At 42.6% G+C, this 26,738-nt stretch overlaps 1 protein-coding gene across 1 annotated transcript; it reads left to right on the top strand.

Moving 5' to 3' along the window:
* The first annotated feature begins 224 nt into the window (after nucleotides 1-224).
* thap1 (THAP domain containing, apoptosis associated protein 1) lies at nucleotides 225-22,710 on the top strand. The gene is made up of 3 exons (XM_028805045.2): nucleotides 225-439; nucleotides 11,027-11,222; nucleotides 21,960-22,710. The coding sequence occupies exons 1-3, from the start codon at nucleotides 369-371 to the stop codon at nucleotides 22,368-22,370; spliced, it is 678 nt and encodes a 225-aa protein (XP_028660878.1). The 5' UTR covers nucleotides 225-368; the 3' UTR covers nucleotides 22,371-22,710.
* The last annotated feature ends 4,028 nt before the right edge of the window (nucleotides 22,711-26,738 follow it).

Genomic DNA, 26,738 nt, shown 5'->3' with positions numbered 1-26,738 from the left:
CGACAAGAAGATTTTAAATTTCTAATTATCTTATAGCGCATTACTTACTTTTTTTATGCTTCAGTGTCAAGTTTTGTCGGATAGCATCCGAGTCGTGCCTGTCATACCAAGTGCGACACAACACGAGTCGGTGATGCTAGATTTTTCACAGGAAACACTCCACCCCCTTCCGACTCTTTATCCAATAGTGGACCTTAGCTTCTGTCACGTGCGCTGAAGCGAAGCCGCGGCAGCCATTTTGGTGACTGGAGCCTCGACTTGTCAGAGGAGAATCGTAATTAAGCCAAGTCTAATCGATGGATGGATAGTTCCTTCCTTCTTTCGCCGATTTATTTCTCACTGGAGTTGGCGCGGAGGCTTAAGGAACGATGGTGCAGTCGTGCTCTGCTTACGGATGTAAAAACAGATACCACAAAGACAAAAACATTTCTTTTCACAAGTAAGTTGAACTATTGCCGCATGCCCTCGCGTGCGTGGATAAGAACGGTAAGGTAAGCAAGGGTGATCGTGCAGTGCTCGGGGGGTTAAATCACTCCAAAAGAAGACCCCTTATCCAGGGTCATGTCATCATTATCCTGTACGCCCTCGTTGTTGCCAGATCTGAGGGTAGCCACATGGCGCACAACTGGCTGCATGCTTGCTTGTCACAGCTGTAGTTAGTTCGATCTGCGTGAGAGGGACGGCTGGACACGCAGGCGACTGATGCTGCTACCTGTCCCGGGCGGTGGTTTAGGCAGGTGCAGCATAGGACGGCAGAAGACAGGGCAGGACTTGGAAAAAAAGAACGGAAATCATTCGTATCTTGTGGAGCTGTGCCGCACCTGTTGGGATTTTTACGATTGACAGAAATTTAACTTGGAATGAAATGGCAGGGATTGTTCTCGGGTGTATGCTTTTACATAAGAGATTGGGGCTTTATGCCTTTGTCAGTACATTATAAAGTAAACCCATTATTTTGGAAAGGATGACATGCTTTAGTGATTTTTAATTTGTGAATCGCCTTTCCAACCGCACGGTTTTTTAAAACTGCGTGTATTCTGGTACTGGTTATGAGGATGAGGATGAGGGGCTAAATAGCGCAGAAGTTAGCCCAGATCTGAATGTTAAGTCGAAGCCAACAAACGTGCAATGAAAAAAAATTTTCACAGTAAAAATAAATAAATATGTAAAACTGTAAAACTCATAGACTGCCGATATTGGAACAAAAAAAAAGCAAATCAGATTAAGGAGATGACTAAAAAAGCAATAAAGTGTCACAGTCATGTTACGGTCCATTTGTTAAACACATTTGTAATAAGAGTTTTCAAATATGTACAGTACCTGTGTGGGGGGTCTGTGTGTATATACTGTGCCCTCATTCACCTAGGGCATAGATCATAGGGGGGCCCAGCTGCACAGGTTAGCTACTGAACAGTCGGTTGGCACACTAATAAGCTTGGCCTATGGCGCAAAATAACCTAGGACTGGCACTGTATACAGTAAATCTAAAACGAGAAGCAAAAAATACTTGGCCAGTATAGTAATATGGGTTATGTTTGTTACATAGTCATAAAACAAGGAGGCTAGGGTTCATGTTCCAGATCTTCTCTGCTTGGAGTTTGCATGTTTTCCTTGTGTCTCTGTGTGTTTCCTCCCTGCAGGTTAGGTGGACTGACAATATTAAATTGTCCTGTGTGTGTGTGTCTTTTTTTTACTTTCATTTTTATTGAATTTATTAAAAGCATATAACATTCCATACAATCAAGTCAAAACTTAACAAAACTAAATTCAAGTCCATTCTTGTTATGTGTAAAAGTACAAGTACCATGTACAATGAAATGCTTGCTTGCATGTGCCCCCGCGGACAGTGAACATAGACAGAAAAAAAGAAAAGAAACACACAATAAATAAATGAATATAAATAAGTAAATAAATAAAACCAGAATCCTAGGAATAAACAGAGACAGTGGCAGAAGTATATGTGCAGGTAGCAGTGGAGGTGACACAAGGTTACTGATTGTTCGTGAGTCTGATTGCAGTTGGGTAGAAACTGTTCCTGAACCTGGAGGTGCTCATCCGAATGGACTTTAGTCGCTTCCCCGATGGGAAGAGGGTGACAAGTGACAGTGCAGGGTGGCTGGGGTCCCGCCTGATACGCATCACTTTCCTGAGACAGCGTGTAGTGTGGATGTCATGGATCGTAGGGAGCTGTGTGCCCGTGATCTGCTGTGCCGTATTCACCACCCGCTGCAGAGCCCTGCAGTCCTGAACTGAGCAGTTGCTGCACCACGATGTGATGCCTCCTGTCAGGATGGACTCCACAGTACACCTGTAGGATCTGCAAAGGGTTGTGGGGGGCATCTGGGCCTTATTCAGTCTCCTGAGGAAGTAGAGGCGGTGTTGGGCTTTCTTGACTACTGCCGCAGTGTGACTTGACCAATTAAGGTCATCAGTGAGTGTGACTCCGAGGAACCTAAAGCTGCTGACCTGCCCCAGAGCCTCACCTCCGATGTAGATGGGGCTGTGCTCTGTTGCCTGTTTGTGGAAATCCACAATCATCTCCTTAGTTTTGCTAACGTTGAGGGTGAGGTTGTTGTCCTGACACTATTCTGCCAGGAGTCTGACCTCCTCCCTGTAGGCCATCTCATTGTCCTCGCTGGTCAGACCTGTTAAAGTGGTATCGTCAGCAAACTTGAGGATGGTGTTAGAGCTGTACTACTACTACTAATCATAATAATTCATTACATTTATGTAGTGCTTTTAGATAGATAGATAGATAGATAGATACTTTATTAATCCCAAGGGGAAATTCCCATACTCCAGCAGCAGCATACTGATAATAACAATATTAAATTAAAGAGTGATAACAATGCAGGTATAACAGACAACAACAACAACAACAACAACATTTATTTATATAGCACATTTTCATACAAAAAGTAGCTCAAAGTGCTTTACATAATGAAGAAAAGAAGAATAAAAGACAAATAAGAAATTAAAATAAGACAACCTTAGTTAACATAAAAAGGAGTAAGGTCCGATGGCCAGGGTGGACAGAAAAAAAAAAAAAAAAAACTCCAGAAGGCTGGAGAAAAAAATAAAATCTGTAGGGGTTCCAGGCCACGAGACCACCCAGTCCCCTTTGGGCATTCTACCTAACATAAATGAAATAGTCCTCTTTGTAGTTATTGTTCGCACGGAGTCACTTGATGCTGATGGTTATACAGACTTCTGGCTTTTAATCCATCCATCATTGTTGGAACATCATGGTGCTTTGGGTAGATGGTGGTGGCACAAGCCACCACCAATAGGACACCGGAAAAGAAAACAGAAGAGAGAGTAGGGGTTAGTACAAATTTTGAATGAATAGTTATTATAATGAATTGGATATACAGAGTGTCAGGATTAAATTACAGTGAAGTTATGAGAAGGCCATGTTACAGTAATGTGTTTTCAGTAGTTTTTTAAAGTGCTCCACTGTATTAGCCTGGCGAATTCCTACTGGCAGGCTATTCCAGATTTTAGGTGCATAACAGCAGAAGGCCACCTCACCACTTCTTTTAAGTTTTGCTCTTGGAATTCTAAGGAGACACTCAGTTGAGGATCTGAGGTTGCGATTTGGAATATAAGGTGTCAGACATTCCGATATATAAGACGGGGCGAGATTATTTAAAGCTTTATAAACCATAAGCAGAATTTTAAAGTCAATTCTGAATGACACAGGTAACCAGTGTAGTGACATCAAAACTGGAGAAATGTGTTCGGATTTTCTTTTCCTGGTAAGGATTCTAGCAGCTGCATTCTGCACTAACTGCAAACGATTGATGTCTTTTTTGGGTAGTCCTGAGAGGGGTGCATTACAGTAATCTAGCCGACTAAAGACAAACGCATGAACTAATTTCTCTGCATCTTTCGATGATATAAGAGGTCTAACTTTTGCTATGTTCCTTAGGTGAAAAAATGCTGTCCTAGTGATTTTATTAATATGCGATTTAAAATTCAGATTACAATCAACGGTTACCCCTAAGCTTTTTACCTCTGATTTGACTTTTAATCCTAATGCATCCAGTTTATTTCTAATAGCCTCATTGTATCCATTATTGCCAATCACTAAGATTTCGGTTTTTTCTTTATTTAATTTGAGAAAGTTACTATTCATCCATTCTGAGATACAGGTTAGACATTGTGTTAGCGAATCAAGAGATTTGGGGTCATCAGGTGCTATTGATAAATACAGCTGTGTGTCATCAGCATAGCTGTGGTAGCTCACGTTATGTCCCGAGATAATCTGACCTAATGGAAGCATGTAGATTGAGAAGAGCAGCGGACCCAGGATAGAGCCTTGTGGAACACCATATAGGATATCATGCGTCTTTGAGTTATAATTACCACAACTAACAAAGAATTTTCTCCCTGCCAGGTAGGATTCAAACCAGTTTAAGACACTGCCAGAGAGGCCCACCCATTGACTAAGGCGATTCTTAAGAATATTATGATCAATGGTGTCAAATGCGGCACTCAAATCTAAGAGGATGAGAACAGATAAATGGCCTCTGTCTGCATTAACCTACAAGTCATTTACTACTTTAACGAGTGCAGTTTCTGTGCTGTGATTTGTTCTAAAACCTGACTGAAATTTATCAAGAATAGCATGTTTATTGAGGTGCTCATTTAACTGCATAATGACTGCCTTCTCTAGAATTTTACTTAAGAAAGGCAGGTTAGAGATGGGTCTATAATTTTCAAGAGCAATACTTTGTATAATGTTAACGTTTACCACCCCGGTGGAATTGAAGAGTCGCATAGTTTGGTGGAGGAACGATCTCCTCAGTCTGTCAGTTGAGCAGGACGATGACAGCAGTCTGTCACTGAAGCTGCTCCTCTGTCTGGAGATGATCCTGTTCAGTGGATTCTCCATGATTGACAGGAGTCTGCTCAGCGCCCGTCGCTCTGCCACAGATGTCAGACTGTCCAGCTCTGTGCCTACAATAGAGCCTGCCTTCCTCACCAGTTTGTCCAGGCGTGAGGCGTCTTTCTTCTTAATGCTGCCTCCCCAGCACACCACCGCATAGAAGAGGGCGTTCGCCACAACTGGCTGGTAGGACTTCTGCAGCATCTTATTGCAGATGTTGAAGGACGCCAGCCTTCTAAGGAAGTATAACCGGCTCTGTCCTCTCTTGCACAGAGCATCAGTATTGGCAGTCCAGTCCAGTTTATCATCCAGCTGCACTCCCAGGTATTTATAGGTCTGTACCATCTGCACACAGTCACCTCTGATGATCACGGGGTTCATGAGGGGCCTGGTCCTCCTAAAATCCACCACCAGCTCCTTGGTTTTGCTGGTGTTCAGGTGTAGGTGGTTTGAGTCACACCATTTAACAAAGTCCTTGATTAGGTCCCTATACTCCTCCTCCTGCCCACTCCTGATGCAGATCCACGATAGCAGTATTTCTCAGTACTCAAAGTGCTATCCACACAGGGAGGAACCGAGAAGCGAACCCACAATCTTCCACAGTCTCCTTACTGCAAAGCAGGAGCACTACTTAGCTACGCAGTCATGGGTGTAGAGAGAGTAAAGCAGGGGGCTCAGCACGCTGCCCTGCAGGGTGTCAGTGTTGATGATGATGATGATGATGATGGAGGAGGTTTGTCCACCAATACGCACTTGCTGAGGTCTGCCGGTGAGGAAGCCCAGTACCCAGTTGCACAGTGAAGAGCTAAGCCCCCAGATCCAGGAGATTAGCGATAAGCTGGAATTTAATGACTGTGTTAACCCCTTGTTGCCTAAATTTGTTTATAATTATATAAAAAATTAAATTTGTGTTTTTGCTGTCAAGCAGTTGCTAAATTAAGGGGCGATTGTTCATTTGAACACACAATCAAACAATAAGTTGGTACGTATTTTTATCTTAGCACAACTTTCCTCAAATTTGAACAATATCTCGAAATTAGCTGCCAAAATCCACGTGCATGGCCACACCAACACTTCGCTTCCATCAGGTGGATGTAGTATCCACTATGACTGCTAGATGGCGTGACCAGTGCTTCCAATACGATCCTTGGTACGTTTCAAATACACAATGACCGGCATTGGCGGGATACATATGCCACCTCGGCTGCATTCAGGCTGCAAGTGGTTTGAAGCGATTTTGTGACACTCGTCTACAAGGGGTTAAATGCAGAGCTGTAGTCCACAAACAGCAGCCTGGTATAACAGTTGTTGTTCTCCAGATGAGACAGGGTGGTGTGAAGTGTTATGGAGATGGCATCCTCAGTGGGCCTGTTGCAACGGTAGGCAAACTGGAGGGGGTCCAGACTGTCAGGGATGATGTCCTTGATGTGTTCTAACACCAGCCTCTCAAAGCACTTCATGGCTATGGGAGTAAGTGCTACCGGTCCGTAATCATTAGGGAAGTCTACTTTACTTTTCTTTGGGACAGGGATGATGGCAGTGTGCTTGAAGCTGGTGGGGACCGATGAAACTCTCAGAGGCGTGTTAAAAATATCAGTAAAGACGGCAGCTAGCTGGTCGCAACATGTTTTTAAAACGCGACCTGAGACTCCGTCTGGACCGGATTTTGAGTTTGGAGTCTTCCTCACGTCATCCTCACTCCCCACCCATGAGAAACAGAGGAAGGCCATCAGCCAGCGCAAAACTGTTGAGAGTAATAAAGAAGGAAAGGAGTCCCCCCTGAACACACACAATTTAAATGCTTATTCTAAAATGTTACTGATCAGGTCCTGGCCAGGTTTTTAAAAAAATTTTTTCACAGATCCTCTAAGTGAGTATAAAACATCAGTTACCCAGTAACTTAAAAGAGCTGGCCTGGGATTCTTCCAGTTTAGCAACACAAGTCAACGTGCCAATAGTGAAGTAAAGGCAGCTACGGTTTGTTTGTCCTTTTCCAATTTAAGCCCATCTAGTGTGTGTGTCTCTATGTTCACCCTGCTATGGGCTGGCATCCTGTCCAGGGATTATTCCTGCCTTGCGTCTGTGCTTGCTGGGATAGGCTCCAGCTTCCCTGGGACACTGCTCAGGATATAAAAGGGTTGGAAGATGAAAGAATGAAGGTATTCTGCTTGAAAAGAGGAATATGAGACTAAAATACCAAATGTCAGCTTTTATTTCTGGGCAGTGTTTTACATATAACATCAACAATTTTAGCAAACATGACCTTTGTTGCGTTTAGACCCTTGAAGTACTGAGAAAAATGAGTGACGGGTGACTCTAAGGGCTCGATTTATACTTCACGCTCAGAACGCGCACGCATTATGGCTGCCACGCGGTCCCAGCGTTCATTTGACACATCCTCTGAGCAGGTCCTCAGAAATTAACGCAACACCTCCGTGAGTTGCAGTACCAGCAAAGAGTCGGGGGGCGCAGTTTGATTAAAGTTGGAATGTGACGTCAGAGTCTCTGTTTACTGTCTACATGTGACAGAAGGCTGCTATGCGGATCCTACGAGATCAGTGTGCGCGCTTCGATGTTTGATGAATGGTTCGATGTGGTGAAGCAAAATGCTGACATACAGATTCGTGGTGCTTTTATATTCAACAGTCGCATTTTCCCGATCGTAATGACACGATACGTTTTAAAAGTCTCACATACCGTCTTCTGTGCCATCTGTTATTTCTGGGGTTTCCTCCTGACCTGACAGCAGCGGCAAACAGCAATAGATCACCACACAGAACACATTAAATGTATGATATTCCAACTCTCTGCACATTTAGAATCCTTAGATTTATACTTGATATCACTTTCATGATGAAATGCATTAAAGTATGTATATTACATTTTACAGATAAATCGTTTAACAGTATTCATTATTTAAATGAAATAATAATTACACACTTGGGAGTGACACGGTGGTGGAGCGGTAGCACTGCTGTCTCACAGGGAGTCACGTCGCTGGTGTTCCCTGTTGGGTTTCCACCGTGAGCTCCGGTTTCCTTCCAAAGATATGCAGATTTGGTGACACTAAAATGACACCAGTGTGTATGTGAGTGCTTGTGTTCACCTTGCGATGAGCTGATGCCCCGTCTAGAGATTGTTTCTGCCTCGTGCCCAATGCTTGCTGGAATGGACACATCCCTGGATTGATGGATTTAATCATTAAACAACATTTACGGAGATACTGCGGTAAGGTGTCATAGGAATTTAACAGCTGTTCTAGGCAATTCACAACACAGCGAAGCCGAACCTGTTCTCACCGTGATGACATCTCACACTGCCACCTGGTGGATTCTTCCAGATTTACATAAAGTGCGCACGCAAGCATAAACAGTACAGCAGTTGCATAGCAGGAGCGTCCGCTGGAGCATGCGTCGCGTCATGTGAAGTATAAACCCGGCCTAACGGCTCAGGTATTCTTGTAATTATCTACTAATATATATATATATATATATATATATATATATATATATATATATATATATATATATATATATATACAGTATATATATACAGTATATATATCTTAATACATAATTCGCCAGTCTCCTCACTCACGTCTGTCCGAAACCGAATGTGCAGTCACCTTCTGCGCAGCTGCCCGAAAAACCTTACGAGGTCGACATCGCGGCAGGCGCGGATTTACGGCCGTGAAAATTCAAAGAGAAAGGCGACTTCAATTAAAGCTCTAGAGGCCTGAAAAGCGATTTCGACTACAGCTCGAGGCCTAATTACGCATTCATTCAATACACCTATATCAGGTTTGTGGTGCTTATACTTATTATATATTATACTATTCCACTTGTGCCCATTTCATCTTACGTTGTCGAAACAGGCTCTTTGTCTAGTATATATGTATATATATATATATATATATATATATATATAAATACAGTGGAACCTTGGTTTGCGAGCATAATTCGTTCCAGAAATGTGCTTGCAGTCCAAAGCACCCGTATATCAAAGTGAATTTCCCCATCAGAAATAATGGAAACTCAGATGATTTCTTCCACAACCCAAAACTATTCATATAAAAATGATTAATACAAAATATAAAGTAAAAATACATAAAACAAATTAACCTGCACTTTATCTTTGAAAAGAATCACGGCTGGTGTGAGTGAGTTTCTAAACTCTTGTGGGATTCCACCCAACGGGACACACGCTGTCACTGTCCTGCTCCACAGACAGATTGAGGAGATCGTTCCTCCCCCAAACTATGCGACTCTTTAATTCCACCAGGGGGGGTAAACGTTAATATTTAACATTATACATAGTTATTGTCTGTTTTTTTCACCTGTATTATTATCATTCTTTAATATTAGTTATTGTATCAGTATGCTGCTGCTGAAGAATGTGAATTTCCCATCGGGATTAATAAAGTATCTATCTATCTATCTACACGCAGAAGAGCGTCCCAAAGCAATCACAGTCTCCCAGCGCTGTAGCAGTTCAATGTAAAAGCAAATCCAAAAAGATCGCGGACATGCTATAAGCGCCTGCCGTCGATGGGTGATACAAAGAACAAGGAACATTATAAATACGCAGGGCACAGTACTACTTGGCCCACGATCCTGCCCAACTGCTGTGTCTGTGTATAGGAGAGTGGCAGATCCCGCTACAATAAATAACCGCGCTGTTGCTGTTTCAAGCTGAATAAAGCTGGTGTTGCTAAAGTACTGAGACTTGGCCTAGTGTTTTGGGGCGCATGCCAATGACTCGCACGTCACAGCACACAGACGCGCGCGTACACACACAAACACAGAGTCACAATGCTGTAGTAAACGGTATACGCTCGTACTGATGTTGACTATATGAGTGAGACACGCCGACTCAGACGGAGAATAGGAGACGATTGCCCACAATCCTGCAGCGAGAGAGAGAGAAGAACCATTAGCTCAGTTGTGATCACATGACGATCAGCAGACAAAGCGTACACTGTACAGACTACTCGTACTGCAAGACCTCGCTTGTTTATCAAGTCAAAATTTATTAAAAATTTTAGCTCGTCTTGCAAAATACTCGTAAACCAAGTTACTCGCAAACCGAGGTTCCACTGTATGTATATATATATATATATATATATATATATATATAATCCTAAGCCTAAAAATGCAACAGTGACGTTTTTATGTCATGCTTTAAATCTGGCTTATTTTAAAACCTCCATGTATATGTTTGGTATCATTCTTTTCAGAATTTATCAAACTTTAATGTGATGTTGTTAGATTTTCAGATCTGCGGTGGGCTGGCGCCCTGCCCAGGGTTTGTTTCCTGCCTTGCCCCCTGTGTTGGCTGGGATTGGCTCCAGCAGACCCCCGTGACCCTGTAGTTAGGATATAGCGGGTTGGATGATGGATGGATAGATTTTCAGATTCTTATTCCGTTTTAAAATTCTAAACTAAAAAATATCAAGAACTCATGACCCACGAGACAAGACTTTGTGCCAAAAGATTTAACCAGGTCCGGGGCCAGAAATAAAAGACAAAGAGTAGAACAGCTGCTGTACAGGCTTTTAAATGTTGGAAGCGCTGCGCAAGATGAGATGTGAATTGTGAATATGACATATTATGAATATGTGAATTTCCCCTTGGGATTAATAAAGTATCTATCTATCTATCTAGATAGATAGATAGATAGATAGATACTTTATTAATCCCAATATCTATCTATCTATCTATCTATCTATCTATCTATCTATCTATCTATCTATCTATCTATCTATCTATCTATCTATCAAGATGCAGATCACATGGTACAGCAGCAATAGCAGCAGCTGATCGAGCAAAGAGGAGGTAAAAAAAAAACTATTTGTTTCCCATTGTGTCACCGTTTAAGAGGGGGTTTCGGAGGAGCGACCGCGTCTCCTTTGGGTGCGTTCGGCCCCCCTCTTCACAACACCAGTGGCAGAGATGCATATATATATATATATATATATATATATATATATATATATATATATATATATATATATATATATATATATACATTTTTTTGGTGAATTCCTTTAAATGAATATTAAACATTTCAAATTAGTATTGATTTCTATAAACCAATGCATTACTTTACATTCTTCTTTCTTTTTTCCACCTGCAGGTTCCCTCTCGCCCGCCCAGATGTCTGTGACAAGTGGGTGGCAGCAATGAGAAGAAACAACTTCAAGCCCACAAAGTACAGCAATATCTGCTCACAACATTTCACAAAGGACTGCTTTAAGCGAGAGTGCAACAACCGCGTGCTGAAAGAGAGCGCCGTGCCGTCCCTCTTCTGCTTCAGCGTGGAAAGTGAAAAGGTAACTAACTAACTGACAGAATGTTTGCTAAAACTATGACGCTATGACGTTTATTTTCAGGGGTTTCCTTCATAGTATTCCAGTTTGAAGTAGTAGTTGGTATTGAATGCAAACCTGTGTTTGTGTTCACGTTAAATAATGTGAAAGTCTTTTTACAACAAAACAATTTTCAAACTGAATCACATTTATGAATCTCTTGTAATTTGTAGTCACATCAAAGGTACAAGGAACTCCTGATCTCGCTGCACCACCCACCAATGTTCCCTCTAAGGAGTAGCATATAGTGAGCAAAAAACATTGTTTATGAGCGACATTTTGTTTAAGCCAAAAATTTATGAGCACCAACTCCAACGATCGGAGTGAGCGATCGTGCGATAAGTACGAGCGACGCCGTTGGAATGAGCGATTGTGCGGGAAGTATGAGCGACGCTCTGAATTCGTGTGAGCAATCGCTCATGCGCTCAGCTTAGAGGGAACATTGCCACCCACCACATCCTCAAGTAAGAGCTCACAATGCTGTTGATTCAGACCTGGGTGAACACCTGAAAAATGCAGTCTTAATATAAAAAAGTGCTAAACATGTGCAAAAGGAACATCAATTATAAATACAAGATGAGTTACAGGAAGCAAACTTTGAAAAGGGGCGGAGTGGTGGCTCTGAGGTTAAGGATCTGTGCTGGTGTCCAGAAGGTTGCCGGTTCAAATCCCCGTCACTGCCAAAAGAGATCCTACTCTGCTGGGCCCTTGAGCAAGACTCTTAACCTTCAATTGCTCCAGGGGCGTTGTACAATGGCTGACCCTGCGCTCTGACCCCAATGGGTATGCAAAAACTAACAAATTCCTAATACAAGAAATTGTATAAGGTGAAATAAAGAACAACAACAAAAAAAAAACAAAACAAAAAAAAGGGTTTAGGGGTTTATGTTCACACAACAGTTTCACTAATTAAGAAATACACAGAAACAATTTAAAAAGGCAAATAAAATGTTAGGTTATTTCATAAAAACTGTTGAATTTATTATGCGCAAACTGTATAATGCATTAGTAAGACCACATCTGGAGTGTTGTGTGCAATTCTGGTCACCACAGTACAAGAAAGACATAACAGCACTTGAATCTGTGCAGAGGAGAACAACCAAGTGCATCATGGGAGTTAAGAACATGTCCTACTCTGACAGACTCGGAGAATTAAACCTGTTTAGTTTCGAGCAGGGGAGACTGCATGGAGACCTCATTCAGGTCTCTGAAATTATCAAAGGTATTGATAAAGGAGATCCAGCAACATTCTTTTAGCCTAACGGTGAATCAGGTATTCGGGGACATCAGTGGAAGGTAAGGGGAAGTGCTTTTAAAACGGCGGCACGGTGGTGCAGTGATAGCGCTGCTGCCTCGCAGTTAGGAGACCCGGGTTCGCTTCCCAGGTCCTCCCTGCGTGGAGTTTGCATGTTCTCCCCGTGTCTGTGTGGGTTTCCTCCCACAGTCCAAAGACATGCAGGTTAGGTGGATTGGCGATCCTAAAATTGTAGGTGTGTGTGTGTGTGCCCTGCGGTGGGCTGGCGTCCTGTCCAGGGTTTGTTCATGCCTTGCTCTCTGTGTTGGCTGGGATTGGCTCCAGCAGACCCCCGTGTCCCTGTAATTAGGATATAGCAGGTTGGATAATGGATGGATGGATTTAAAACTGAAGCCAGGAAGCGCTTCATTGTGCAGAGAGTTGTGGGACTGTGAAACAAACTAACGAGACATGGAGTTGAAGCAGAAACCTTGACAACATTTAAGGAGGATCTGGAGAAGATATGGGGGACAGCTTAGCTATTAGCTTAACATGTGCGCTTGATGGACTGAATGGTCTTCTCTCATTTGTCAAATTTCTTGTGGTCTGATGTTTTAGAGAAGCAGCAGGCTGGGTGGGATTAAACACTTCAATGGCAGTGGAGTGGGTGGGGCTAAACACTTGGGTGGCAGCAAGCTGGGCAGGGCTTTGTGCTTGAGTGTCAGCTGATTGGATGGGGCTTCATGCATAAACAAACTCCAGTCTCATGGAGTTGAAGCAGAAACCTTGAGAATCTTTAAGAAGGATCTGGATGAGATGTGGGGGACATCTTAGGTATTAGTTAAACAAACGGGCTTGATGGAATGAATGATCTCCACTTGTTTGTCAAATTTCTTGTGGTCTTATTTTAATAATAAGTTTTATTTATATAGCGCCTTTCATACACTCAAGGACACTTTACAATTCAATACACACATTAACATGACAGTAGAAGTTACTTACATACACGAAAAAGAATAACTCTCACTGAAAAGATGTGTTTTTAACAGGAGTTTGAGATTAATAATAGATTTTTCCTCGCAAAGGCTGAGAGGGAGAGAATTCCAAATTTTAGGTGTTATCACTCTGACAGCTCTGCCACCCATAGTTATTAACCTGTAGAGGGCACCGTGGCGGATGTTTACCGAATGGCAGACCAACCACATGCGTTACCTGGTAGGTAACCACCCATACAATCAGATTGTGATTCAGACTATGAATGCAATGAATGTACAGTAATCCCTCCTCCATCGCAGGGGCTGCCTTCCAGAGCCACCCGCGAGATAAGAAAATCCGCGAAGTATGAGGTTTATTTTTATATATTTTAAGTCCTTTATAAACTCTCCCACATGGTTTATAAATATTCCCCGTACAGTTATACAGCATAAACCCTTTATATTCTCTTAGTTATTAGGTAAGATTTGTTGAAATTATGTATGTAAACACAGTTTATATACTACTCACAAACATACGTATTGTATATCATTGAGGAGTTTTATTTAATACATAATACAGTTTTAAACATATTGTTATTGAGTAGGTAATATAAAAATACGTGAAAAATCTATAACATGTAAATGCTGTACATAAAAGCAAAATGTTATTTTAAAGATACTGAAGAGCGTCTCCGATATCACATTTGTCACAGCCATTACGATAGACAGGCCACCGGCAATAAATACCAACAATGCAAGGAAAAAATTGTATAAAATGTGTGCACAGTTACAATAAACGTACATACATGTACTAAGTACGTAGAAAAATAGTTTTGGGTACTCACCAACTTGTCAGATAACGATGACATTTACTGCACTGTCACAGCTGTTCTAAAGGAGCCTCTTCAGGCGACTGTGTAGCACCGCCGTCGTCTTCTTCCACTGAAGGCGTACTAGGCAGTGTTTTGCATGTAAGGAACATCGTGATGGGCAGTTGCTGGCGCTGCTTTTTCATTTGTGTAAAGAGGTTCCTATACACTTCCGTGGCACCGTCAAGAGCATTTTTAAATTGCAAAGAATGAATCATTTGCGGGTCCCATTCTTCAACTGATGTCTGGAGATCTTTTGCCATTCGTAGAATGGTCGCGAGATGCTCGAGAGTTAGCACAGCACCCAGGAGCTTAACCGCGTGCTCTGATTGGGTAGCTTCTCAGCCATCCGCCAATAGCGTCCCTTGTTTGAATTCAAATGCGTCCCTTGTTTGAATTCAAATGGGCAAATCAACAGAGGAAGCACACGTACTGTAGACCGCAGACATCCGCGAAGCAGTGAAAAATCCGCGATATATATTCACATATGCTTACATTTAAAATCCGCGATATATATTCACATATGCTTACATTTAAAATCCGCGATATATATTCACATATGCTTACATTTAAAATCCGCGATATATATTCACATATGCTTACATTTAAAATCCGCGATATATATTCACATATGCTTACATTTAAAATCCGCGATGGAGTGAAGCCGCGAAAGACGAAGCGCGATATAGCGAGGGATCACTGTAATTACTCCGCTCTACAGGCTGTCAAATAAATGAACCAAATGCCGTGGTGCAGTGTAAAGGGAATTCGACTCTGACACTGACGTCCGAGGTTCTATCCCTGCAAGGGGAGCAGTAGAGTGTGTACGCCTGATGAGCCCAAATAAGGGCGAAACACGTGTTGCGTACTCTTTGCATTATTTGACAGTAAACTATGCAATATATATATATATATTTATATATATATATATATATATATATATATATACACACATCATCATCTGTCTGTATGTCTGTCCGCTTTTCACGAGAGAACTACTTAACGGATTCAGATCAGGTTTCTTTCTATAATTTGCTTGAACATTTCGGTTTATTTTGTGACTTCTCTAGTTGCACTAAGTATCATAGTTCGCCTGAGGTACCCATTTATTTGTGCAAATCCGAGAGAGAGGCTGCGGGCTGATGGGAGGGGGAAGCAGACAGGACTCTCCTAACTCACGCGCCAGCCTCCATTCGAGTCGCTCTACCTCTCGCCATGTGTACCTTGGCTCCGTTTAGCTAGCAATACCTGTTTGTTCAGCAGACGTTATCATCTAGAGATTGTTAAGGAGTAACGTTTGACGTTTTTGAGAGAGAGAGATCAGAGCTATGTGTGTTTTTGAGGGTAGCTGCTAATTGGAAGAGATATCACGGCCACACATAGGTGACGCTCTCCCGTCAGAACTGAACACGATTAGATACAGTGCCAACATTTGACGTCGGAGTGTACCTACCTTCTGCTTGGCCAAAAATGACATTTTTTTATATTTTTTTATTGATTTTTAAAGTTTGTCCTGTTTCACTATTATGTGGATAGTAGTGTGTATAATATAAGTAAAGAACTGCAGAATAGTACAGTGGAGAAGATGATCCTCTGGTGACTGACATTATGGCAGTGCTGGGACTAACAGAACATTGGGTGGGGTTTACAAGTTAAGCCAAAATATCCCCCAATCTCTAATTAAATAAATTCCCCACCATTATTAAGATAGCAGAGGCTATATCTCCACACAGGGGATTATTGCTTTGATGTGGTGCATGGCACAACATACCAGGGAGGCACCACGGTGCTGAAGTGCGGCACCCCATCTTCACCAATAACTCTCTGAAGTCCAAACTACTATCAGGTTTGAAGGGTGGGGTCAGTGCTCGTGGTCAACCAATCAGCTCAGTTCATCATCCGAGCCACACCCACGATAGTTCCTAGTTGAAAGAAAAGTACGTACCCTGGAGGAGGAGCTCAAATAATAAGTACCAGGAACTACAAATGAGATAGATAGATAGATATGAAAGGCACTATATAATAGATAGATAGATAGATAGATACTTTATTAATCCCAAGGGGAAATTCACATACTCCAGCAGCAGCATACTGATAAAAAACAATATTAAATTAAAGAGTGATAACAATGCAATTATAACAGACAATAACTCTACTAGCAGGACTACCCGGTGTTGCCCAGGAATCTATAACTGGTGAATTTCCCAAATGAAAGAAAGAGAACATAGAAATAGAACAAACAGTTTTCTGATTCACATTTTATTGTAAGTTCGTCCACTTTGGATTGTGTCTGCTGTGGCGTTTGAGACGCCCTTGAAATAGACTTTTCTCTGGCATCTGAAGTGGACCGTGGAATTGTACGTCTTTTTTCCGGTGGCATGGGTATAGTCGCGTAAAGCAAGAGAGTTATAATGTGTTACATGATATTACATACGGAATACGCACCACAGTGAGATGAATTTACTTTATTTACACTACGTCGGAAAGCGAACAAATCATAGAATATATAGATAGACGGCGCATTCACTGTGTTGCCCAGTTGACACGATACGTCAGCGCGTCCGCCATATTGCGATTGGCAAAAGTGCCATTTAAACTAATACACGTAGACGTGGAAATTGGGTTTTCTGATGAAAGAACAATAACATTTAAAACAATATCGTTTACATACAACAGATTTTGGTGAATCGTTTAAATGTAATTATTTATATCCATTTATACACTAATAAAGGCAATTATTAAATAATACTAATAATAATAATTATTATTATTATTATTATTATTAATAAATAATTCCTCCCATATAAGTAACATTTCGTGGACTGCCTTCTTCCATCTCTGAAACATTTCCAGCGGCGTCACTGTAGCATTTGAACATTCTTAGCCAATGATGCAATACTGAGTCTGTGTTTGCCGCGTTATGTTCTAACTACAGAGGCAGAGTCCCATTGCATGGTTCTAACTTGTATTAACACGAACACCATACATACATGTATTGATGCAAACACCATACATATGGAGACTATCAAATTATATATAAGGATAATGTTACTGTTTACCCATGGAGGAATTGAAGAGTCGCATAGTTTGGGGGAGGAGCGATCTCCTCAGTCTGTCAGTGGAGCAGGACGGTGACAGCAGTCTGTCTCTGAAGCTGCTCCTCTGTCTGGAGATGATCCTGTTCAGTGGATGCAGTGGATTCTCCATGATTGACAGGAGTCTGCTCAGCGCCCGTCGCTCTGCCACACATGTCAAACTGTCCAGCTCCGTGCCTACAATAGAGCCTGCCTTCCTCACCAGTTTGTCCAGGCGTGAGGCGTCCCTCTTCTTTATGCTGCCTCCCCAGCACACCACCATACAGAAGAGGGCGCTCGCCACAACCGTCTGATAGAACATCTGCAGCATCTTATTGCAGATGTTGAAGGACGCCAGCCTTCTAAGGAAGTATAGTCGGCTCTGTCCTCTCTTGCACAGATCATCAGTATTGGCAGTCAAGTCCAATTTATCATCCAGCTGCACTCCCAGGTATTTATAGGTCTGCACCATCTGCACACAGTCACCTCTGATGATCACGGGGTCCATGATGGGCCTGGTCCTCCTAAAATCCACCACCAGCTCCTTGGTTTTGCTGGTGTTCAGGTGTCACACCATTTAACAAAGTCCTTGATTAGGTTCCTATACTCCTCCTGCCCACTCCTGATGCAGCCCACAATAGCAGTGTCGTCAGCGAACTTTTGCACGTGGCAGGACTCCGAGTTGTATTGGAAGTCTGATGTATTTTGGCTGAACAGGACCGGAGAAAGTACAGTCCCCTGCGGCGCTCCTGTGTTGCTGACCACAATGTCAGACCTGCAGTTCCCGAGACGCACATACTGAGGTCTGTTTGTAAGATAGTCCACAATCCATGACACCAGGTATGAATCTACGCCCATCTCTGTCAGCTTGTCCCTGAGGAGCAGAGGTTGGATGGTGTTGAAGGTGCTAGAGAAGTCTAGAAACATAATTCTTACAGCACCACTGCCTCTGTCCAAGTGGGAGAGGGATCGGTGGAGCATGTAGATGATGGCATCATCCGCTCCCACCTTCTCCTGGTATGCGAACTGCAGAGGGTCGAGGGCGTGATGGACCTGTGGACTCAGGTGGTGAAGCAGCAGCCGCTCCATGGTCTTCATCACATGTGATGTCAGAACGACAGGCCGGAAGTCATTCAGCTCACTAGGACGTGATACCTTTGGTACTGGGGTGATGCAACATTGGGCCGATTTCCTAAGGTGGGAATGCAGCACAAGTTCCTGAGTTTCTAAAAAGTCCCTGATTTTGGAAAAAAAAGTTCCTGTGTTATAAAAGTGCCAATCAGGAGTGTTTGCTGTTTGTGACCCATGTGTTTAAGCTTATTCTTCAGGTATGTAAAGTATATTTGAAAAAGATATACTGGAGAGCAACAACAAATTGGTATGTGAATAATGTAAAAAGACAGTGCGTACGTACTCGCTCCCAGAGTATCACAAGACTGGAAACAACACCCTGCCATGCAATGAACAATTTTCTGTGCCTTATCTCATGATTGTGTTTTCTCAGACAGTTTGGGCAGCCATTCATGTTAGGTACACTGATTGTAATTCCATGCTTTGGTCTGCATGTTTTATTCTGTACCCAGGAGGCCTCTTAAAAGTGTTTCCACCCTTGCTCAAGGGAGAAGCTCACTGTTTTCAACATGCAAGTTCTTTGTAACACTAACCAGCACGAGTGTCACTGTATGGACATGAACAGGCCATTCGGCATTAAACAGCTGGCCAGTCCTCTCCATGTAATTCTTTCAAAATAACATCAGTTTTCAAAGTCGCTAAAGTCCTCCTGTCTACCTCATTACTTGCTAATTTATTTCAGTTGTCTGTGGTTCTCTGTGTGAAGAAAAACTTCCTAATGTTTGTACAACATTTACACTTAATAAGTTTCCACCAGTGTCCCCATGTTCTCTAAACTCATTTTAAAGTCATTGTTTCGATCCACCTGCGGTGGGTTGGCACCCTGCCCGGGATTGGTTCCTGCCTTGTGCCCTGTGTTGGCTGGGATTGGCTCCAGCAGACCCCCGTGACCCTGTGTTCGGATTCAGCAGGTTGGATAATGGATGGATGGATGTTTCGATCCACTGCACTAATTCCCTTCATAATTTTAAACACTTCCATTAGGTCTCCTTATACTCTCTGTAAAGTCTCAGCTCATTTAATCTTTCTTCATAACTTAGCCCCTGTAGCCCCGAATCAGCCTAGTTGCTCTTCTCCGGACCTTTTCTACTGCTGCTATGTCCATTTTGTAGCCTGGAAACCCAAACTGCACCCAGTACTCCAGATGAGGCCTCACCACTGTGTTATAAAACTTCAGCAGAACCTCCTGTGACTTGTACTCCACACATCAAGGCGCCATATAACCTGACATTCTGTTAGCCGTCTTAATGGCTTTGGAACGCTGTCTGGAAGTCGATAGCTTAGAGTCCACTATGACCCCTAAGTCCTTCTCATAAGGTGGACTCCTTATTTTCAGACCGCCCATTGTGTATTCAAACCTCACATTTTTACTTCCTATGTGTAATTCTTTACATTTACTGACATTAAATTTCTTCTGCCACAAATCTGCCCAAGCCTGTCTGCTGTCCAAGTCCTTCTGTGCCAATCCATAGAGCTTGGTATCATCTGCACACCATCTTGTTATTTATATTCCTATCCTGGTCACATCCCTCCCTCTCTCTCTCACATGTACATATGTGTGTGTATTGTGGACCACCATATATTATGGATAAATATTTTCTGGACATCTTCTATTAGTTTAAAAAAGTCTGTTTGAAGGAATTTTTTGTTATGTTCACTGAGCAATAAGCCCACAGAATTTCATGTTGTTAATACAAAATGAACAGGTAACTCCTGTGGTCTATAGTGTAATTATAAAAAAAACATCAAAGGGACATGAGGCTTCTCCGCATCTGCTTATGCAGGAGCTTAGAGGAAACGTTTTTTAAAGAGAGAAAAAAAAGTTGAAATCTGTATCAGCTGATCTAGTAACATGACATTGATGATTGTATCGGTCAGTCCAGTAACACGATGTTGGTGATCAGTTCTGGTCGATCCAGTAACACGATGTCAATGATTGTATCGGTCGATCCAGTAACACGACATCGATGATTGTATCGGTCGATCCAGTAACACAATGTCAGTGATCAGTACTGGTCGATCCAGTAACACAATGTCGATGATTGTATCAGTTGATCCAGTAACACGACATCGATGATTGTATAGTTCGATTCAGTAACTTGACGTTGATGATTGTATCGGTCGATTCAGTAACACAATGTCAGTGATCAGTTCTGGTCCATCCAGTAACACGACATTGATGATTGAATCGGTCAATTCAGTAACACGATGTCCATAATTGTATAGTTCGATTCAGTAACTTGACGTTGATGATTGTACCGGTCGATCCAGTAACACAATGTCGATGATTGTATCAGTCGATCCAGTAACACGACATCAATGATTGTATAGTTCGATTCAGTAACTTAATGTTGATGAATGTATCGGTAGATCTAGTAACACAATGTCAGTGATCAGTTCTGGTCGATCCAGTAACACGATGTCAATGATTGTATCGGTCGATCTAGTAACACGACATTGATGATTGAATTGGTCGATTCAGTAACACGATGTCCATAATTGTATAGTTCGATTCAGTAACTTGACATTGATGATTGTACCGGTCGATCCAGTAACACAATGTCGATGATTGTATCGGTCGATCCAGCAACTTGATGTTGATGAATATATCAGTAGATCTAGTAACACAATGTCAGTGATCAGTTCTGGTTGATCCAGTAACACGATGTCAATGATTGTATCGGTTGATCCAGTAACATGACATTGATGATTGTATCGGTCGATCCAGTAACAAGATGTTGGTGATCAGTACCGATCAATCCAGTAACACAATGTCGATGATCAGTGACAGTCGATCCAGTAACACGATGTCGATGATTGTATCGGTTGATCCAGTAACACGACATCATTGATTGTATAGTTCGATTCAGTAACTAGACGTTGATGATTGTATCGGTTGATTCAGTAACACAATGTCAGTGATCAGTTCTGGTCCATCCAGTAACATGATGTTGATGATTGTATCAGTCGATCCAGTAACACGACATCGATGATTGTGTCGGTCGATCCAGTAACATGATGTCAATGATTGTATAGTTCGATTCCTTAACTTCATGTTGATGATTGTATTGGTCGATCCAGTAACACAATGTCAGTGATCAGTTCTGGTTGATCCAGTAACACGACGTCGATGATTGTATCTGTCAATTCAGTAACACAATGTTGGTGATCAGTACCGGTCAATCCAGTAACATGATGTCGATGATCGGTACCGGTTGATCCAGTAACACAACATCGATGACTTTATTAATCAGTCCAGTAACATGACAGCAGTGAACGGTATTGGCCGATTCAGTAATAAGACATCGCTGGTCAGTCCTAAAACCCCCTTATCAGGGTGTCCCTACTGAATGTTTCTTGTTCATTTATAAAGATGTTGTAAACGCATGAATTATATCATTTCCACTGATCTCTTTTAGGAGAAGGCTCTGGAGTTAACTGAACTGCAGGAGCCTCCACCTCCGCTTTCACCTCATCGCCCACCTCCTGCTCTGGAGCAGCCGCAGATGCTCCCCCAGCACGTTGTCCAGATGGTGGTCCACCCGGCCCTGCTCCCCAATCAGTCCATCTCCTGTGATCACAACTACACAGTGGAGGACACCGTGCAACAAAAGAAGAGGATCCAGCAGCTGGAGGAACAGGTTGAAAAACTGCGTAAGAAATTAAAGACTGTGCAGCAGAAATGCAGACGTCAGGAAAGGCAGTTGGAAAAAATGAAAGCTCTCCGTGAGTTTCAGAAGGACAAAGACGTAACGTCCGAGAGTTATGTCATCCTTCCGAAGGAGTTGTACGATGTGCTTAAAAGCATCGAACCCATTGACGGATACTGAGAACTTTTCAAGTTGTCTGCACACTGACTGGTTTATTTATAAAGAAAGACACTACATGCTGGAGACCCCAATGCTCACTTAGCATAACCTTGGATGCTAACACCCCACGGCTTCACAGGGAGTGCACAAAATATTTGGAACGTGAAGATCCATTCTGCCCATTTATTGCTCTGTCATTAACAGTTATTGCCGTTTTTGTTCTTTCTGACACGCAGGGCTGGTTTACAGTGTCATGAATCGTCCATGTTTGAAATGTAGCCGTTCAGTCCAGGTATGGTGAAAAGGGTATTTCATTTACAAACCCAAATCTGCTGTTCTTTGAATAAAATGTAACAGTACACCAAGTTTAAAAAATAAATAGGAGGTGCAAGAAACAATCACCGTAACTGTTAACGGGTGAGTGACGCAGGAGTTGGGACCTGGAAAGTCTAAAGTCCATTAAACAAAATCGACTGCAGAAAATATTCATAGGTCCATAAATCCAAATGAGGTCATTCAGATGTACAGTGCATTCAGAAGGTCTTCAGACAGCCCTTCACTTCCAGCACACTCCATTCATTTTAAAAAGATCTACACTCGGTAAACTGTAAATGATAAATGTGATGTGTTTAACCTCCTTGACGGTCGAGTCAAACTCAGAATTCTGTGCCAGTACGGTTAAGCCCGAGTCCAAGTAGGGGTGATGTGCTTCTGCTTAAAAGAGTTAAGCCTTAATAACGCTTGGGATGATACTCTGCTGCCATCTGGTGGATGAAATAATATCACACTGCAAAAATCAGCTATCTCTATATGCTTTTGCCACTCTAAGGTAACTCGTTAATATTCATGAGTGGGGTGGAGCCTTCAAAACAAAACACAATGGCGTGTAAACGAGAAGCTGTAAGGGTCACTTTTAGAAGAAACAGAAAGCAAAGCATTAGTTGACTCAATAGATCATGGCGACGAAGAGAGTTGTCATCAGACACTGACACACGGACCATGAAACTGATACATGCGTCACTGAACGACCGAACCTTCTCGATATGTGTGACGCTGTAGTGGCACTAAGGCAAAATGATTGCAATCAAGTGGAAGGAGAAGAAATACGTTAGCCCACTAAGAACTGATCACATTGATCTCTTCTAGGAGAAAGTTCTGGAGTTAACCAGACCGTAGTAACCTCTGCCGTCACATTCATCTCATCTCCCCCACACCTTCTGCCCTGGAGCAGCCACAGATGCTTCCATAGCACGTTGACCAGATGGTTGTCCACCTGGTCCTGCTCCCCGCCTCAGCCCACAACTACACACACGTCCCCCCCGCCACCTCCTTCTCACAGTTTAGTAACCATCAGTGTTCACGTCAGGGGAAATGTGGAGGTCACTAAGGGTCGTGATGTGGTTGCCTACAGTAACACAAGGGGCACATCAGTCATGCAGATCAGGCAGTGACATTAAAAATATAAGAAAATGCGCTTGTGTTGTCCCGATTGTGACGTCCAGCTGTGTATTGGTGACCGTTTCGAAGCAAGTGACACGAGGGACGCGTACTAAACCCGCAGCGGTGAGCACTCGCCCTGCATTTCCTAATGGATTCATGTTGACGTTTTGGCATTGACACGTTTCTCTTACATGTCGTAACGTTTTATTGTTGAAACAAATTCAACATTTTAGACCCATAAACATAACACTGAGGAGGCTACGGAGAAGTGAGAGTGGGATATCGGTGACAGATCCTAACTGTCTGCTCCTTACATTTCATAATCGTATCTACAGTTGAAGTCAGACGTTTCCATACTCTTTGGTGGGATTCTTTAAAACTCGCTCTCTGACCCCTCCACAGATTTGATACAAACAAGCTAGAAGTTTGACGTATCATTTAAGATGTCTACTTTGTGTAGGACTAAAGTCATTTTTTTCCGCCAGTGTTCACAGACCTCAGAGTCTTTCACTTTTTCTTCACTAGATCACAATTCCAGTGGGTCACAGGTTGACATCCACTTTGTTCATATTTGCTGGCATTGCCTTTAAATTGTTTAATTTGAGCCAAATGTCTTGGGTCGCCTTCCACAAGCTTCTTACAATACGTTGCTGGAGTTTTGGGCCCATTCCTCCACACAGAACAGGTGTAACTTCAGTTTTCAATTAGATTTGAGGTCATGGCTTTGTGATGGCAGCTCCAGTACCTTGACCTTGTCCTTAAGCCATTTTGCCACAACTTTGGTGGTCTGCTTGGGGTCCTTGTCCAGTTGGAAGACCCATAGGAGACTGAGCATCACATTCCTTGCTGAGCTCTTGACATGTTGTTGCAGCTTATCTCCATCATTCTCCTTCCTCGTGATGCCATCTACTTTGTGAAGTCCACCAGTCCCTCCTGCAGCCCCCACAACATGATGCTTGACGGTTGAGATGGTGTTCTTTGGCTTACAAGCCTCACCCTTTGTTCTCCTAACATAATGATGGTCATTATGGCCATCGGACCAGAAGACATTTCTCCAGAAGGTGAGATCTTTGCCCCCATGTGCCATTGCAAACTACAATCTGGCTTTTTTTTATGGCCACTTTGTAGTGGTGGCTTCTTCCTTACTGAGCAGCCTTTCAGGTTATGTTGATGTCGGACTCGGTTTTACTTTGGATATCGATACTTCTCTACCTGTGTCCTCCAGCATCTTCACAAGGACCTTTGCTGTTCTTCTAGGACTGATTTGCACTTTTCGTACCAAAGTCCGTTCTTCTCTTTGAGACAGAATGCGTCTTCTACCTGAGTGGTATGACAGCTCTGTGGTCCCATGGTGTGTATACTCACATTTGTACAGACGAACGTGGAACCTTCAGGCATTTGGAAATTGTTCCCAAGGATGAACGAGATTTGTGGAGGTCCACAATGTTTTTTCTGAGCTCTTGTCTGATTTCTCTTGTATGTCCAGCAAAGAGGCAGCGATTTTGATGGTTGAGCTTAACACACATCCACATGTTGACTCCAGTTAGGCTAAATGGCTATCAGAAGCTAATTGTCTAATTGCCTAAAGGCTTGACATCACTTTCTGGAATTTTCCAGGACCAGTTAGCAAAGTGCATGTAAACTTGTGTCCCAGTGGAATTATGATATTGTCAATAAAAGGTGAAATACTCTGAAGTCTGTGAACATTGTTGGAAAAAATGACTTTTGCCCTGCACAAAATAGATGTCTTAAATGATAATTTATAGTTTGTTAGTATAAAATCTGTGGAGTAATAAGTGAGTTTTAAAGAATTCACTATAAGCATAGGGTGGCACAGTGGTTCACTTCCAGGGTCCTCCCTGTGTGGAGTTTGCATGTTCTCCCCGTGTCTGCATGGGTTTCCTCCCCAAGTCCAAAGGCATGCAGGTTAGGTGCATAAATAGTCTCTAGTGGGTGCTTGGTGTGTGGGTGTGGGTGTGTGTGTGCCCTGCGGTGGGCTGGTGCCCTGCCCGGGATTTGTTCCTGCCTTGTGCCCTGTGCTGGCTGGGATTGGCTCCAGCAGACCCCCGTGATGTAGCGGGTTGGATAATGACTGACTGACTGATGACTGACCGTAAGCATATGGAAACTTCTCACTTCAGCTGTATCTACATATATAAAATGCTAAGGCTAACTCAGTTAGTCACGGACCATTCACGTTAGAATTGCGATCTTGGTCTTAATTGAAACCTTATGACGTGAAACGGTTGAGGTGGTAAAACCCTTGGGACAGTGACCTGGGGTGTTGTGTTTCAAAATGGCCAACTGACCCAGAAGGTGACATGAAAGAAAAAGAAGAGCGGGAACATCTGCTGAGCGTGAAGCAAATCATATAAGGTGATGACGTGATGAACAACCGTAAAAGAAAGAAAATAATTATTGCGTTATCTGCTGACTATCCTACTGGTGGCCAGAACAGTTTATTATATTCTACTCAAAAAAATTAAAAGGACCCCTTCTTAAGCCGAGTATAGCATCAAGTCAATGACACTTGTGGGCTATTGATCTGGTCAGTGAAGTAGCAGAGGGGCTTGTTCATCAGTTTCAGCAGCTTTGGTGCACTTCACACTTGTGAATTTCTCCTTGGGATTAATAAAGTATCTATCTATCTATCTATCTATCTATCTATCTATCTATCTATCTATCTATCTATCTATCTATCTATCTATCTATCTATCTATCTATCTATCTATCTATCTATCTATCTAGTGGGGCAACAATGAGATGACCCCCAAAACAGGAATGAATGGTTTAACAGGTGGAGGGAGGTCACTGACATTTTTCCCCCCTCATCTGTTCTGTCACTCGTTTTCATTTGGCTACGGTCAGTGTCACTACTGGTAGCATGAGGCCATACCTGGACCCTACAGAGGTGCCACAGGTAGTCCAACTTCTCCAGGATGGCACATC

Source organism: Erpetoichthys calabaricus, chromosome 7, assembly GCF_900747795.2.
Source record: "Erpetoichthys calabaricus chromosome 7, fErpCal1.3, whole genome shotgun sequence".
NCBI lineage: Eukaryota > Metazoa > Chordata > Cladistia > Polypteriformes > Polypteridae > Erpetoichthys > Erpetoichthys calabaricus.
Note: the sequence above shows the minus strand (reverse complement) of the source record. Positions and strands in the feature narration are given on the sequence as shown.

Bases quoted from the DNA above. Each gene is read 5' to 3' on its own strand.
- thap1 (XM_028805045.2), top strand. From the start codon at position 369: ATGGTGCAGTCGTGCTCTGCTTACGGATGTAAAAACAGATACCACAAA. The intron at 440-11,026 runs GTAAGTTGAACT...TTCCACCTGCAG, and splicing joins AAAAACATTTCTTTTCACAA to GTTCCCTCTCGCCCGCCCAG. The intron at 11,223-21,959 runs GTAACTAACTAA...GATCTCTTTTAG, and splicing joins TCAGCGTGGAAAGTGAAAAG to GAGAAGGCTCTGGAGTTAAC.